A 16,717-nucleotide genomic window follows, 5' to 3' on the forward strand; every position below is an offset into this window, starting at 1 on the left:
CCAAAATTATGGAAAGAGGTGATGATTGAGGGTTTCGGAGACGGGTGAAGGGTCCGCTCAAGGTATTGAAGATAGGTGGGGGGTGCTCGACCAAATGTCATTCATGACATCATCCAATTGCCAAAAAGCTGAAAAAAAATTCAAAATGGCGAAGAAAAGATGGCCGCCATACAAATTTCGCCGGCGTCCAGCTCGGAGGGTATAAAAGATGGAGGTGCGGTTTCTTGGCAAAAGAGGATCAGGATCCAAAGGTCTACTCGATGAATAGAAAAAAATTTCAAAATGGTGGAATTTATTTTCCCATACATTTTGTATGGCGAATATTGAATGTCTCATTCTCCTAGAAAGAGACGGAAAACGATACGATAATGTAGGGGAGATATGTTTTGAAGCGCGATATGAGTAGGGAAAAATTATGATATTTCAGAAAAACAAGATGGCGGCCTATATGATTTTTGCAACTCTTTTGTTTTCCAACCGATTTCGTTGAAACTCGCAATCTTTGAAGAATGTAGTAAACGATTAATAGAAAAAGTGGAAAATTTTGGAAAAACAAGATGGCCGCCGTACAAATTTCGTCGGTGTCTATCTCGGAGGCTATAAAAGATGGAAGAATGGTTTCTTGGCAAAAGATGATCAGGGTCCGAAGGTCTACTCGGTGGAACAAACTCTGCATGCTCGCGGACCACTTTAGTGGTCCGCGCACCCACGCACCCTACTTTATTACCCTCAACTACCCCGTTTTTACAAAAAATGATATGGATGTCGTTTTCAGGGTTTTCCAGGGTGCTGATTATGATAATGACATTTATTTTGAAATCCAAGATGGCGGACATGCATTTTTTAAGAAAAAAATCGATATGGGTGTCGTTTTATGGTGTTTTCGCGGTGAATTTTGTATCTTAATAAATAAATTTAGTTTAGTATAATAAAGTTAACCCAACCACGTCACGCGAGCTGCTTTAGCAGCTCGCGCACCGAGCAAAATACTAGTTATACTATATATAGCTCGATTACCACTGACTGACTCACTGACTCATTGACATAATTGTTCTCCTAGAAAGAGAAGGAAAATGATATAGTGATGTAGGGGAGATGTGTTTGGATTCGGGAACCCTCTGGGGAAAAATTATGACTTTTCGGAAAAACAAGATGGCGGCCGACGTGATTTTTGCAGCTCCGTTGTTTTCCAACCGATTTCGTTGAATTTTGCAATCTTTGAAGAAAGTAGTAAACGATTAATGGGAAATGTCGAAAAAGGTTGAAAAAACAAGATGGCGGCCGAACCGTAGCGTTTTCAAAATTTTGATTTTTCGACCCCGAACCGCGGCGCCACAGATCCGAAACGGGAAATCGATAATAATATTTTTTTTCTGGTTTCGTCTATGATTATCCTGAATTTTGACGGAATGGGAGTGGTTTTTAAAAATTCAAGATGGCGGCTGTCGTGGCGGCCATTATGTTAGAGGTACGAAAAAACGCAATTTTAAAAGTTAAATATCTCAAAGTTGGCAACATCGGAGCGATTCGACTTCTATCAAGCGATTGTACGTATAGGCTCGAGGTATAGATATGAGGAAAAAAATTACCCCATTTTTTGGGGAAATTTCAAGATTTTCGGGAAATTGAAAAAAATCGAAATACGGACTTTTTGCAAAATCCGAGTATGAGCGATTACGTGTTTTGCTCGTACAAATGACATTTGGGTATTTTTGTCGCCGAAGACTGGCAACACTGGAATTTATCAAAGAAAAAGTGATTTTCGACATTGTCTTTTTTCAGGGGCGATCGTTTCGCGTGGGTGCGAGCGAGAGGAGAGATTGCAACGTCATCGGGAGCGGTATATCCTGTAGTTAATGGGAAAGTTGTAAAATTATCTAATTTGCTTCTGCAAAAAAAGTTGGTGGCCATTTTGTATTTTCTTCAAATTTTCCGAAATTTTGATCACGTTTTTGAGGCAGTTGGCAACATTTTGGAAAGTCGACATGTATCAATCGATTGTGTGACTCAACCAGCAGTATCGAAATGTGTAAACAGTGTTGCCACATTTGGGGAGATTTTCGAGATTCTCCCCAAAAACTCCTCCTGTAAAATTTTGTATGAAAAATTTTTTTTCACTGATGGTTTCGTATAGAAAACAAAAAAAAAATCGAGGAAAAATTTGGAAATAGCTGACGATCGAGGATGTCGGAGACGGGTGAAGGGTCCGCTCAAGGTATTGAAGATAGGTGGGGGGTGCTCGACCAAATGTCATTTATGACGTCATCCAATTGCCAAAAAGCTGAAAAAAAATTCAAAATGGCGAAGAAAAGATGGCCGCCATACAAATTTTGCCGGTGTCCAGCTCGGAGGGTATAAAAGATGAAAGTGTGGTTTCTTGGCAAAAGGTGATCAGGATCCGAAGGTCTACTCGATGAATAGAAAAAAAAATCAAAATGGCGGAATTTATTTTCCCATACATTTTGTATGGCGAATATTGAATGTCTCATTCTCCTAGAAAGAGACGGAAAACGATACGATAATGTAGGGGAGATGTGTTCGGGTGGGGGAGGCGAGTAGGGAGAAATTATGACATTTCAGAAAAACAAGATGGCGGCCTATATGATTTTTGCAACTCCTTTGTTTTCCAACCGATTTCGTTCAAACTCGCAATCTTTGAAGAATGTAGTAAACGATTAATAGAAAAAGTGGAAAATTTTGGAAAAACAAGATGGCCGCCGTACAAATTTCGTCGGTGTCTATCTCGGAGAATATAAAAGATGGAAGAGTGGTTTCTTGGCAAAAGATGATTAGGGTCCGAAGGTCTACTCAGTGGAACAAACTCTGCATGCTCGCGGACCACTTTAGTGGTCCGCGCACCCACGCACCCTACTAAATTATTATCCTAATCTACAAAAAATAATATGGATGTCGTTTTCAGGGTTTTCCAGGGTGCTGATTTTGATAATGACATTAATTTTCAAATCCAAGATGGCGGACTTACATTTTCTACAAAAAATAGAAATGCCTGTCATTTTATGGGTTTTTTCGGGGTGAATTATGTATCTTAATAGATCAATTTGGTTTTATATAATAAAGTTTACCTTACCACGTCACGCGAGCTGCTTTAGCAGCTCGCGCACCGAGCGAAACACTAGTTATACTATATATAGCTCAATTACCACTGACTGACTGACTCATTGACATAATTGTTCTCCTAGAAAGAGACGGAAAATGATATAATGATGTAGGGGAAATGTGTTCGAGTGGGGAATCCGACTGGGGAAAAATTATGACATTTCGGAAAAACAAGATGGCGGCCGACGTGATTTTTGCAGCTCTTTTGTATTCCAACTGATTTTGTTGAATTTTGTAAACTTCAAAGAAAGTAGTAAACGATTAATGGGAAATGTCGAAAAAATTGAAAAAACAAGATGGCGGCCAAACCGTAGCGTTTTCAAAATTTTGATTTTTCGACCCCGAACCGCGGCGCCACAGATCCGAGACGGGGTAGTCGAGGATAATTATTTTTTCGTGTTTCGCCCACAATTATCCTGTATTTTGACAGAACGGGAGTGATTTTTAAAAATTCAAGATGGCGGCTGTCATGGCGGCCGTTTTGTTCGAGGTACGAAAAAACGCAATTTTAAAAGTTAAATATCTCAAAGTTGGCAACATCGGAGCGATTCGGCTTCTATGAAGCGGTTGTACGTATAGACTCGAGGTATAGATCGGTGGGAAAAAATTACCCCATTTTTAGGGAAATTTCAAGATTTTCGGGAAATTGTAAAAAAACGAAATAAGGACTTTTTGCAAAATCCGAGTAAGAGCGATTATGTGTTTTGCTCGTAACAATGACATTTGGATATTTTTGTCGCCGGAGACTGGCAACACTGGAATTTATCAAAGAAAAAGTGATTTTCGACGTGGTCTTTTTTTAGGGGCGATCGTTTCGCGTGGGTGCGAGCGAGATGAGAGATTGAAACGTCATCGGGAGCGGTATATCCTGTAGTTATTGGAAAAGTTGTACAACGATGTAATTTATTTCTGCGAAACGAGTTGGCGGCCATTTTGTATTTTTTTTAATTTTTCGAAATTTTGATCACGTTTTTGAGGCAGTTGGCAACATTTTGGAAAGTCAATATGTATGAATCGATTGTGTATCTCGGCTGGCAGTATGGAGATATGCAACCGGTGTTGCCACTTTTGGGGAGATTTTCGAGATTTTCAACTAAGAAACTCCTGTAAAATTTTGTATGAAAAATTTTTTTTCCACTGATGGTGTCGTATAGAGAACAAAAACTTAGTAAGCCAAAATTATGGAGAGAGCTGATGATTGAGGGTTTCGGAGACGGGTGGAGGGCCCGCTTAAGGTATTGAAGATAGGCGGGGGGTGCTCGAGCAAATGTCATTCATGACGTCATCCAATTGCCAAAAAGCTGAAAAAAAATTCAAAATGGCGAAGAAAAGATGGCCGCCATACAAATTTCGCCGGTGTCCAGCTCGGAGGGTATAAAAGATGGAAGTGAGGTTTCTTGGCAAGAGATGATCAGGGTCCGAAGGTCTACTCGATGAATAGAAAAAAAATTCAAAATGGCGGAATTTATTTTCCCATAGAAAATGTATGGCGAATATTCAATGTCTCATTCTCCTAGAAAGAGACGGAAAACGATACATTGATGTACGGGAGATATGTTCGGATGCGCGATATGAGTAGGGGAAAATTATGACATTTCAGAAAAACAAGATGGCGGCCTATATGATTTTTGCAACTCTTTTGTTTTCCAACCGATTTCGTTGAAACTCGCAATCTTTGAAGAATGTAGTAAACGATTAATAGAAAAAGTGGAAAATTTTGGAAAAACAAGATGGCCGCCGTAAAAATTTCGTCGGTGTCTATCTCGGAGGCTATAAAAGATGGAAGAGTGGTTTCTTGGCAAAAGATGATCAGCGTCCGAAGGTCTAATTGTGAAACAATCTCTGCATGCTCGCGGACCACTTTAGTGGTCCGCGCACCCACGCACCCTACTAAATTATTATCCTAATCTACAAAAAATAAAATGGATGTCGTTTTCAGGGTTTTCCAGGGTGCTGATTTTGATAATGACATTTATTTTTAAATCCAAGATGGCGGACTTACATTTTCTACAAAAAATAGAAATGCCTGTCATTTTATGGGTTTTTTCGGGGTGAATTATGTATCTTAATAAATCAATTTGGTTTTATAAAATAAAGTTAACCTTACCACGTCACGCGAGCTGCTTTAGCAGCTCGCGCACCGAGCAAAAGCTAGTTATACTATATATAGCTCGATTACCACTGACTCACTGACTCATTGACATAATTGTTCTCCTAGAAAGAGACGGAAAATGATATAGTGATGAAGGGGAGTTGTGTTCGGATGGGGGAGTCGACTGGGGAAAAATTATGACATTTCGGAAAAACAAGATGGCGGCCGATGTGATTTTTGCAGCTCCGTTGTTTTCCAACCGATTTCATCGAATTTTACAATCTTTAAAGAAAGTAGTAAACGGTTAACAAAAAATGTGGAAAAAATTGGAAAAACAAGATGGCGGCTGAGCCGTAGCGTTTTAAAATTTTTGATTTTTCGACCTCGAACCGCGGCGCCACAGATCCGAAACGGGGTAATCGAGGATAATTATTTTTTCTGGTTTCGCCCACGATTATCCTGTATTTTGACAGAACGGGAGTGGTTTTTAAAAATTCAAGATGGCGGCTGTCATGGAGGCCGTTTTGTTCGAGGTACGAAAAAACGCAATTTTAAAAGTTAAATATCTCAAAGTTGGCAACATCGGAGCGATTCGGTTTCTATGAAGCGATTGTACGTATAGACTCGGGGTATAGATTGGAGGAAAAAAATTACCCCACTTTTAGGGAAATTTCAAGATTTTCGGGAAATTGTAAAAAATCGAAATACGCACTTTTAGCAAAATCCGAGTATGAGCGATTACGTGTTTTGCTCGTACAAATGACATTTGGGTATTTTTGTCGCCGGAGACTGGCAACACTGGAATTTATCAAAGAAAAAGTGATTTTCGACACGGTCTTTTTCACGGTATCCCCTTTCGCGTGGGTGCGAGCGAGAGGAAAGATTGAAACGTCATCGGTAGCGGTATATCCTGTAGTTAATAGGAAAATTATGAAACCGTGTAAATTTTTTCTGTGAAACGAGTTGGCGGCCATTTTGTATTTTTTTTTATTTTTCGAAATTTTGACCACGTTTTTGAGGCAGTTGGTAACATTTTGGAAAGTCGACATATATCAATCGATTGTGTGACTCAACCAGCAGTATCGAAATATGTAAACAGTGTTGCCACTTTTGGGGAGATTTTCGAGATTTTCCCCAAAAACTCCTCCTGTAAAATTTTGTATGAAATTATTTTTTTTCACTGATGGTTTCGTATAGAAAACAAAAAAAAAATCGAGGAAAAATTTGGAAATAGCTGATGATCGAGGATGTCGGAGACGGGTGAAGGGTCCGCTCAAGGTATTGAAGATAGGTAGGGGGTGCTCGACCAAATGTCATTCATGACGTCATCCAATTGCCAAAAAGCTGAAAAAAAATTCAAAATGGCGAAGAAAAGATGGCCGCCATACAAATTTCGCCGGCGTCCAGCTCGGAGGGTATAAAAGATGGAGGTGCGGTTTCTTGGCAAAAGGTGATCAGGATCCGAAGGTCTACTCGATGAATAGAAAAAAAATTCAAAATGGCGGATTTTTTTTTCCCATACATTTTGTATGGCGAATATTGAATGTCTCATTCTCCTAGAAAGAGACGGAAAACGATACGATAATGTAGGGGAGATGTGTTCGGGTGGGGGAGGCGAGTAGGGAAAAATTATGACATTTCAGAAAAACAAGATGGCGACCGACGTGATTTTTGCAACTCTTTTGTTTTCTAACCGATTTCGTTGAAACTCACAATCTTTGAAGAATGTAGTAAACGATTAATAGAAAAAGTGGAAAATTTTGGAAAAACAAGATGGCCGCCGTACAAATTTCGTCGGTGTCTATCTCGGAGGCTATAAAAGATGGAAGAGTGGTTTCTTGGCAAAAGATGATCAGAGTCCGAAGGTCTACTCGGTGGAACAAACCCCGCATGCTCGCGGACCACTTTAGTGGTCCGCGCACCCACGCAACCTACTTTATTAACCTCAACCACCCCGTTTTTACAAAAAATGATATGGATGTCGTTTTCAGGGTTTTCCAGGGTGCTGATTTTGATAATGACATTTATTTTGAAATCCAAGATGGCGGACATGCACTTTTTAAGAAAAAAATTGATATGGGTGTCGTTTTGTGGGTTTTTGTGGTGAATTGTGTATCTTAATAAATAAATTGGGTTACTAAATATAAAAAAGTTAACATACCCACGTCACGCGAGCTGCTTTAGCAGCTCGCGCACCGAGCAAAACACTAGTCTACCAATAAAGCTTTAGGAAAGGACCTGATTGTTGATTTCAACTTACATTCATGAGCTCCTTCCCCTCTTCAGTGGAAGTGAGGGCTATCAGCGCATGACCGCACTCGTTGGGGCACGAGCTGGCAGGCTTGGTCAGCACCTCATTGCAAAGGTACATGTAGTTGTTGAGGGCGGCCCCGCAGCCTGTCCGGTACGCGCAACGCATGCGGGCCTCCTCGCACGGCGTGCCACCTGCGCCGACGCATGCCGTCAGACATGCCAGCGCCAGTAGCCACCACATCACCTGGGGACAACACAAAACTTATCAACATACATTATCTTTCGATTAGGTAACGATAAGTGAACACTTCTTTTGTACTCCAAAAGTGGGTAGTTTTGAAAGGGTCAAAGCCTACCTGTATCTGTATCACATAGCTTGTTGAGTAATAACCCTTCCTTTTGGCTTTCCCGCAGTCGGGTAAAAAAATATCCCTAGGTACCTATGTGAGTTGCAATATAATATATGTACAAAAAAGTTGAAATATATATGCAATATGCATTACTTAAATAATAAACTTTTACAGTTGAAAATTCAATTCAATACAACAGAGTTTGTCCTTTTATTTTTGCTTTCAGATACATTCGCGTATTACCATTTATTTTCAAAGATTATTATTTACAATAAGTATAGTGTCCCCTCAGAAATACGATAAAGTAAATGCAGTACATAAACTACAAGTGATAATATGGTAAAACCTTCAGTTTTTCTTATACCTATATTTTATTTCATCCAATTTTCTTGTTAGTGGGCTTTTACTTAATTCGAGCTTTACTAAAATGAGAGCTTACTTTACATCTTTATTATAAACTCGAATTGTTTTTAAATAAATCAAACCTTTTGATTAGTTTCAGAGCTTTTACGAAGAGCTTTATTAAAATAAGAGAAACTTACTTCATTATTTACATAGCTAATTTATATGATAAGATCAGAAATTCTGCGCCTTGATAATATCTTAATATTGTAATGTATTAGGGAGTTATGCAATCTAAGTAAAACTTGTTTAATTCAAGCTGGTTTAACAAGCTTTTACGAAAGTTACTAAGTATTACCATATTAATTGAACGCAGCTTACAGCTAATGTTATGCATAATTTATAACAGTTTGGAGTGTATATACTTATATAATTATTATGTAAAGATACATATGCGTGGTTCAGTTTTTACTTGTTAATTTAGTTTAACTTAATTTGTGCTAATTATTACTAACTAGATGATGCCCGCGACTTCGTCCGCGTGGATTTAGGTTTTTTTTAAAATCCCATGGGAACTCTTTGCTTTACCAGGATGAAAAGTTTCTATTTCCGGGATGCAAGCTACCTCAGTACCAAATTTCATAATAAATCGGTTAAACGGATGGGCCTTTAAGAATTCCGTGGAAAATCTTTGCTTTTCCGGGATAAAAACACTTTCGCATTTAAAATATTAGTGTGAATAGTATGGATTTAGCATCTGCTACTAAAGACTTAAGACTTCGTGCCTCCCAGCCATGAAGCTGCCAGCGTCCGTTGTATCTGTTTAGAGCTTAATTCTAACTGATCTCCATCCTGCCCACTTGGCAGCAGGTATGGTAAACAAACAGAATCGCGTCACGTACTCTCCACACTCGCTACTAACTTACACGTTAACCGGAACGCTTTAGGGTTGTCACATTCCTGGATATAATATTTATAACAAATAATATTTTTTTGTACCAGCACGTTGTAACAATATAGAGAAAAAAAAAGTTGAAAAAACTATAATCCGACTAGGGAAACTTCTAGGCAAGCGCACTCCATCTTAGGCTGCATCATCACTTGCTAGCAGGTCTGATTGCAGCCAAGCGCTAGTCTATATAATTTAAAAAAAAACTTGTAGCTAGAACTTTTGGTGTTAGTGGTATTTTAAGATTGTTTAATTCATCGTTTTGTATTAAAATAACATTTCATTTTTAGAAAATCTCTGTAAAAATCCGCTCTGTAGCGGGTTTAAAGTTACCCTGGCTCTAAGTTTCACATCTTTGAACCGGTTAACATAATTCCTTTCTAGAACTTTTGCATACATATTGTATATTCAAATAAGAACCAAAGTACCCACATTTGTATGCTATTATTATTATATTATATATTGTATGGGCTACTTCTCAAGCGCGCGTGTTGCTAGACGAAATATAGCTCTGTATAAAGCACAGCAAAGATATTGCTATAAATTGTAATTAAAATATTGTTTTGGACAGCCCTAGCAAATAAAGATGCACAGGGTCGTCGCCCGTCCAAGAGCCCAATGGCAAAAGAAAACAACGTGACAACTTAAGATGTCCACCTCGCCTCCACTCCAAGTGTTACATTACAATAACAATTGGTACCTGGTGCAGGTGCTAACGACGCCTTTATTACCATCGAATAAGACTTAAAATTATGTTAACATATTCCTTTTGTCCACGGTAGCTCGAGATAAGCGTACGTTTCGTTTTGTTTGTTAATTAAATGGTAAGTATTTTAAGTTGATTTAAAGTTTCAATAATATAATCTTAGAAAACATTTTTTCACGGTTTGTTAATAATCGTGACTTGCAAGTCGCGTCTCGCTTACCTCGTAGGTTGGATGTTGGAACTTCGGAGAAATGCTGTCGTGAGAGATAGAGTGATGAAAACTATTCGACTCAAAACATGGGCGTAACCATAAGAATCTAAATCGAGAAGTTGCATCTCACATTCCTAGCTTGGAACTTCGGAGAAGTGGCCGCGTCGTGAGGCACGAAAGAAAGAGAGTATAAATACCTACATAATGATAACAAGTATAAATTAAAAATTTATAACACCCCCGACAAGTGAAGGTTACAGTAACTTGAAAAGAGCTGATAACTTTCAAACGGCTGAACCAATTTTCTTGGATTATAGCTAAGAACACTCTAGATCAAGCCACCTTTCAAACAAAAAAAAAACTAAATTAAAATCGGTTCATTAGTTTAGGAGCTACGATGCCACTGACAGATACACAGATACACACGTCAAACTTATAACACCCCTCTTTTTGGGTCGGGGGTTAAAAAGTATGCGGCCCCATACATGGGTGTGTAATCAGTAATGTGTATCTTATGTATTTAGCTTCTAAATCAAGATCGGAGAAACGGCGCGACATTTCCACTCTCAAATGGACGGTTAGCATGCACGTGTGAAAAGCAATAATTGCTTGCACTCGGTCAATATACGGCGTGTCCTTTTAAAAAAGTTAAGTATTTGATTAAAATCAAAATTTTCATTTCTTTTATACATATAGGAGGTAGGATTTTCTTTAAGTGCGAAAACCAGCCCAGAGAGAAGAAGAGGTAGGTTTTCTTAAATTTATAGTTTAGCGCTTGGCTGCAATCAGACCAGCTGGCCTAAGATAAAATGCGCTTGCTTAAAAAGTGCCTATTCACTCTTTGGTTGGACTACATCCTGAACCTATAGGTAACTATTAAGTGGAGGGGAAAACTGATGCCGGATGGGTATTCCATATATCAAATCAAATCGATTCGTTCCTATTGACGTCACACATCTTCTTTACGAATTTCGACATACAGGTACATAGTTTTCTGACCAAGCAAAGAACTTCACCCACAAGTCAAGTTTTTACTAAAGTTAAGTAGTACCTATTTCAAGTTAAATCAAATATCTCCCCTTTAGAAAAAGTCCTTATCCCTTGGGTTTTGTAGAAAAGGAACGGCCTCTATCCAAAGAATCCCACTAAATAATGAGCAGAAAATGAAAATCCGTGTAGCACGGCATGCGCACAGTGTAATGCTAAACAGTAAGTCAAACACGCGTGTTCCCGCGCGCATCATTATGGCGTGTCGTTAAGCGATAACTGATTGAGCAAACGTTACAATGTCAGGTAGTGCCGGGGTAGAACACACAGGGAATCTTAGATAGGTTGTTTTGCTTTATATTTATGCTGCTTTTCTCTCTCTTTCGACGTAGTACGCCTCATTGCTGAGAGTCATAACCCCTTACTATTAATCACATAATAGATTATTTTTTTAAATATTTAGATACAATTAGCTCTTGACTGCAATCTCACCTGGTGGTAAGTAATCATGCAGTCTAAGGTGGAAGCGGGCTAACCTGAAAGGGGTATGGCAGTTTTTAAACACCAGCATAACATTTAGGTACTTAGTTAAGTTTTTATATAGATGTTTTGGATATAATAATGCGATGAGCTTTCACGTCCTAATATTCCGTACATTAGCTGACCAAGAGATTTGTTATTATTATCAGTACTAGTGATAATAACCGGGACCACCGGCTTCACATGCTCTCGAAGTAGGGGGTATCTTAGTGCATACTCGGCCCAAGTGTTTCTTGACAGTAAGAATAGTTTCTTCTGAATTGTTTCTGGTCTAGCCGTCTGGTGTAGGCTATACTACTGTCATTACCATTCTAACCGCAAAAATCTCCCCGCAGTGCCGCTAAATGACTAATTGACTACCTATAGGCTTCTGAAGGTATGTAGAAAACAAATAAGCAAAAAATCAATATCTAAATCCCATCTTCAAAGTTAATTGCATTCTAACCAAATAGTGAAATCTTAGGCAAGTGTCTAGGTAAATGGTATATCCAAATCTCCAATAAATCAATGCAATTCTTTCAAAGAAAGCTAAAAATTCACTGACGTCTAAAACTTTTACAATTTATTAGATTTGGACTCGGATCAAAACCCAAAAATAAAATGGATAAAAACTTGACATCGATATTTACGATACAACACCGAGCTATAAATTAGATCGCTTTATGTTTAGAAAGTTGAAATTGTAACACTGGAATAGAACACTTTATTCTCGTTACTGATAATAATAAAAATTGATCTCAGTTTTTATTGTAGCAACATATAATTTTTTTATACATATCACTATTATCTGAGCCAACATTCCTATATACTTAATTCAACGTATTCACTACTAGCTGATGCCCGCGACTTCGTTTGCGTGGATGTAGTTTTTTAAAAATCCCGTGGGAACTCTTTGATTTTCCGGGATAAAAAGTAGCCGATGTGCTAATCCAGAGTATAATCTATCTCCATTCTAAATTTCAGCCCAATCCGTCCAGTAGTTTTAGCGTGAAGGAGTAACAAACATACACACACACACACACACACACACACACACACACACACACACATACAAACTTTCGCCTTTATAATATTAGTGTGATATCTTAATGTGTATGCAATCTGCATAGAACTTTACTTTTGTAAAACTTAGGTACATTATGCCCAATATAAACCTAATTTTTTTTATAATTTTGTATTTATTTTAGGAAAATTTATTGAAAATCTCTTAGGTAGGTAAATAGGTAATAGGTAGGTATTTTCTTCAAATAATACGTTCTTACTTTTCTTAATTACTTCACTCCATATTAAAATATTATTATATCTATTCAAAACGCAGAATATTTAACGTTTCCGGCGTTTTTATTCATAATTGGGTATACCTAATAATATATATAAATACATTGTTATATATTACATAGCAAATAATACCTGTGAAGTTGTTCAGCCTGAATTACAAAGGAGGCCAAGACAGCGTCTCCAGTCAGAGAATTAAGATGTGAGCACATAATGTAACACAATTTACGTAATGAATTAACATTTAACATCTTGCCTAGCCTTGGCGACAGAACAAACCGTATTTAACGCAAGGCCTCGCTTTTGTTTTCTCAGCGATTAGGTACCTACTTGTTACGTAGGTACCTAGGTACACAATTTACGTACCTATTTTAAACTGCATGATTGTTTGGCAAACAATGATTTTAAGTAGGTACATTTGTTGAGTGATTAGCTGAGAATACCAGGTTTTACTCGTATGCCGTACTTATTTTGCGTTTGTGGGAAACCGGACTTAACGTGGACTTAAGCATACTGGTTTAATAACTTACTAGCGACCCGGCCAAGCTTTGCACGGGTGGCTTATTTCAATTTTCGTGGAGATCTATATTTTTTTTGAAAATAGCCTATGTCACTCAGGAATAATGTAGCTTTCTACTGGTGAAAGAATTTCCAAAATCGGTTCAGTAGTTCCAGAGATTACCCCCTGCAAACAAACTTGCAAACTTTACCTCTTTATAATAATATGAGTATAGATAACCTCATAATATAACGTTCCTTACTTGAATTTTTATTTTGCTGACTTTTCTAAAAATCACATCTAGGTACATACCTAGTACCTACTTACCATATTTATACGTTGTTGATAATGATCAGTGTCAATTTTATATTATTTTGAATTGCAGAAGCATTTTGATAATTTCCATTCAGTAAAGATATAGGTTCGGCCATAAAGCGTTTTTAATTAAAAATTGTGAGAACTTTAAAACTAGAAAGTAGAGTAGGTAAGCATTTAAATACTTTTATTGCAAATGGCCTAAGAAAATATATAGATACGTAGCCAGGTAGGAGTAAATGAGTAGGTAAGTAAGCACCTGATAATATACCGTCCTTGCGAAATAATAAATAATTTTTGAGCCATCGCGTCGCGGTAGGTAAGCAATTAATAGAGTATCGCCGTATGAATTCATATACAATGCAGTAAAGATTAAAAAATATGTGATAAAACCATGTGTGAACGTTGCAATCTCCTTTGTACCACCGCGCCGCGCCGATAACGCGACCTAAATGAATTAAGTCGAATCACGTTCAGATAACGAAGAACACTGCTAAAATGATAATGGACGAACACCAAGGCGCTGATTGCGTAAATATTCCATAGATTAAATATCTAAATTCTAAATAAACAAAGCAATAACCACGCTTTTTGAATCCATGCGTACACCAGTCACCAACTCTATCACGAAGCCTCTACGTGTTGTACTCAAATACCTGACAATGAAATCCCGCGCACGCTATATTAAAACCTAAGGATAATCTAATATAATTAAAACCTAAGAAATTTTTACCATCAAAATAAATAGAATAAGGAGTGTCTAGAACTGAAGATAGAAACTCGATTTAATTGGGGTCGTATGGACTAGTTATGAGACCTGCAAAAATCATGGGATTTGGGTCATTTTGTGACCAAAACTGTCAGCAATGTTAATACTGAATCCAGAAATGAGAAGTAAGTATACTAGGAATATGTGTTGATTGACTTCAATAAGGTGCCCAAATGGAAAAACTGACGAGAGGCGACCCAGGACAGGACAGATAAGACTAAGCAAAGTCAAAGTGCGATTTTAGATTTCAACCTATAAGTTCTTATCACTGAAAGCCGTAGGTACAATCATCCAACCTTGCAGTAAAACATTTTCTTTTTCTTGAAAATGCGAGCCAAGATTGCAACTAAGCGTTACTGCGATCGCCGTTTAGTATTACATGGAACGGTTAATGTAACCAGTTGTAACAGTTATAATGAGGTTATCGCTTTGTTTACTCGCTCGCTCTGGGCTAAATACAGGAGATACAGCCTAAACTGCTAACAACCGGTATCTAACTAGTATACCTAGCTATATCGTATTTATAGGTATATACTGGAAAAAATCCTAGTATTTACTTGATATAATTCTTATAGGTAGCTTTTATAATCAGGAGGTACGAAACTGCACTTACCTCCAATCAACAGACGTTCCTAAAATAAAGCTCTCCGTAAGCATAAAGATACTCCGTCTGCTATTGGTAGCAATTCCAAGTAAGTGCATATTAATAGGTGGAACGGAACGCTGTATCAGAGTCCGGAATGTCACAACTCACAAGGTTTGATTCAAGGAACTACAAGCGCACTGGATATCACTTTACTAAGAAGTGTAAATTAAAAATTTATAACCACCCCGACAAGTGAAGGTTACAGTACCTAACTAGAAAAGAGCTAATAACTTTCAAAAGGCTGAACCGATTTTCTTCGATTATAGCTAAGAACACTCTCGATCAAGACACCTTTCAAACAAAAAAAAATCAAATTAAAATCGGTCCATTCGTTTAGGAGCTACGATGCCACAGACCGATACACAGATACACACGTCAAACTTATAACACCCCTCTTTTTGGATCGGGGGTTAATAAACATGTGGTAATATAAAAGGCCATGTAGTATAGCTTGAGCCTCACCTGTTGCAGCCTGCAAGGCTTATCGTGGGAGGTCCTGGGTTTGATTCCCGGGTGGGAATCGTTCAATTTAATTCATAATTTCTAAAACGAGTAAAATAATTCCAAGAACGAATATATTTTTCAATCTAATATTCAAAAATGAGCTTATATTCTTTTGTGAAGCCACATGAGCTTATTTTGACAGATCAATAAGGAAGTATGAGAAATGTTACCAAATAGGAGCTTTCCAAGATGAGCTTGTAAGTATAGGAACTTACATAAGTACCAAAATATAGAATAAAATATTATTAAAAAGATGTGATACGTTTATTATTGTAAAGATAATCACACTATACAATGTATTTAATTTAGTACAATGACCTTTAATAAAATAGCGGTCAATGTAGCGAACTCAGATGAAACAAAAATTATCTTCACACAAACAATTAGGATCATAGCAGACACGATAATTTAAGCATGAGCGATCGGCGATTTAGTTGCTTTTCGAAAGCTCGACGTCACGTTTGAACGCTCGCTTCACTCCAAACCACAGGTTCTGTGCTCCAAACACATACAATCTCCAGTCACAGCGGTCAAGTCGCGATACAGTATCATAACAATCGGTAAAATGCGCGATTTCAATGCAGCAATCGAAAGCAGAAAGTTGTCAAAGTGCTGCATCGATGCCGTCACAAAATCGCTTATACGAATGCTAACAGGGCCGTGTGTGCTAGGGCCCTTATCTACCTACTCTTCTTACCCATATCGTTAATAAGAGGAATTCCATGTAAGTAAGCATCAAGCTGAAACATAAGCATCAGCGTAGATGTAACTATAGCTAACAATTCAAAGAAAGATTGCTAGGGAACATAATGTTTTGTCAAGTGCAAAACGACATACCTACCTAATCTACTCCTATTACCTACGTGTGAACTGTAAATAATGCTTCGAGGAATAATTTGGTCATAATAATATATGGTTTTAATTACATTATTTATTGTATGCGGTATTTACGTTCATGGAAGAAATAACGTGAAAGCAAAAAGAAAATTTAAAACATGCCAACATTGCTAAATATTATTTAAGATATATTTAGAAAATGTACCTACTAAGAAATGCGCACAATTTTTTTAGCATTCTAAAAATACAAAGGTACAAAAATTGCTTATTATCAAGATCACGATTAACTTCATTTATTTACCCCCGACCCAAAAAGAGGGGACGT

At 37.7% G+C, this 16,717-nt stretch overlaps 1 protein-coding gene across 1 annotated transcript in view; it reads right to left on the reverse strand.

The window, feature by feature from the left end:
* Positions 1-16,717, reverse strand: part of LOC123875461 (growth arrest-specific protein 1-like) — a 36,774-nt gene that overhangs the window by 10,828 nt on the left and 9,229 nt on the right. Inside the window, exon 2 of the mRNA XM_045921295.1 lies at positions 7,470-7,706. Coding sequence (XP_045777251.1) covers positions 7,470-7,703 — 234 coding nt within the window. The 5' untranslated portion in view covers positions 7,704-7,706. The remainder of the gene's footprint in view (positions 1-7,469; positions 7,707-16,717) is intronic.

The sequence above is a fragment of the Maniola jurtina genome, chromosome 20 (genome assembly GCF_905333055.1).
Source record: "Maniola jurtina chromosome 20, ilManJurt1.1, whole genome shotgun sequence".
In the NCBI taxonomy this organism is placed as follows: domain Eukaryota; kingdom Metazoa; phylum Arthropoda; class Insecta; order Lepidoptera; family Nymphalidae; genus Maniola; species Maniola jurtina.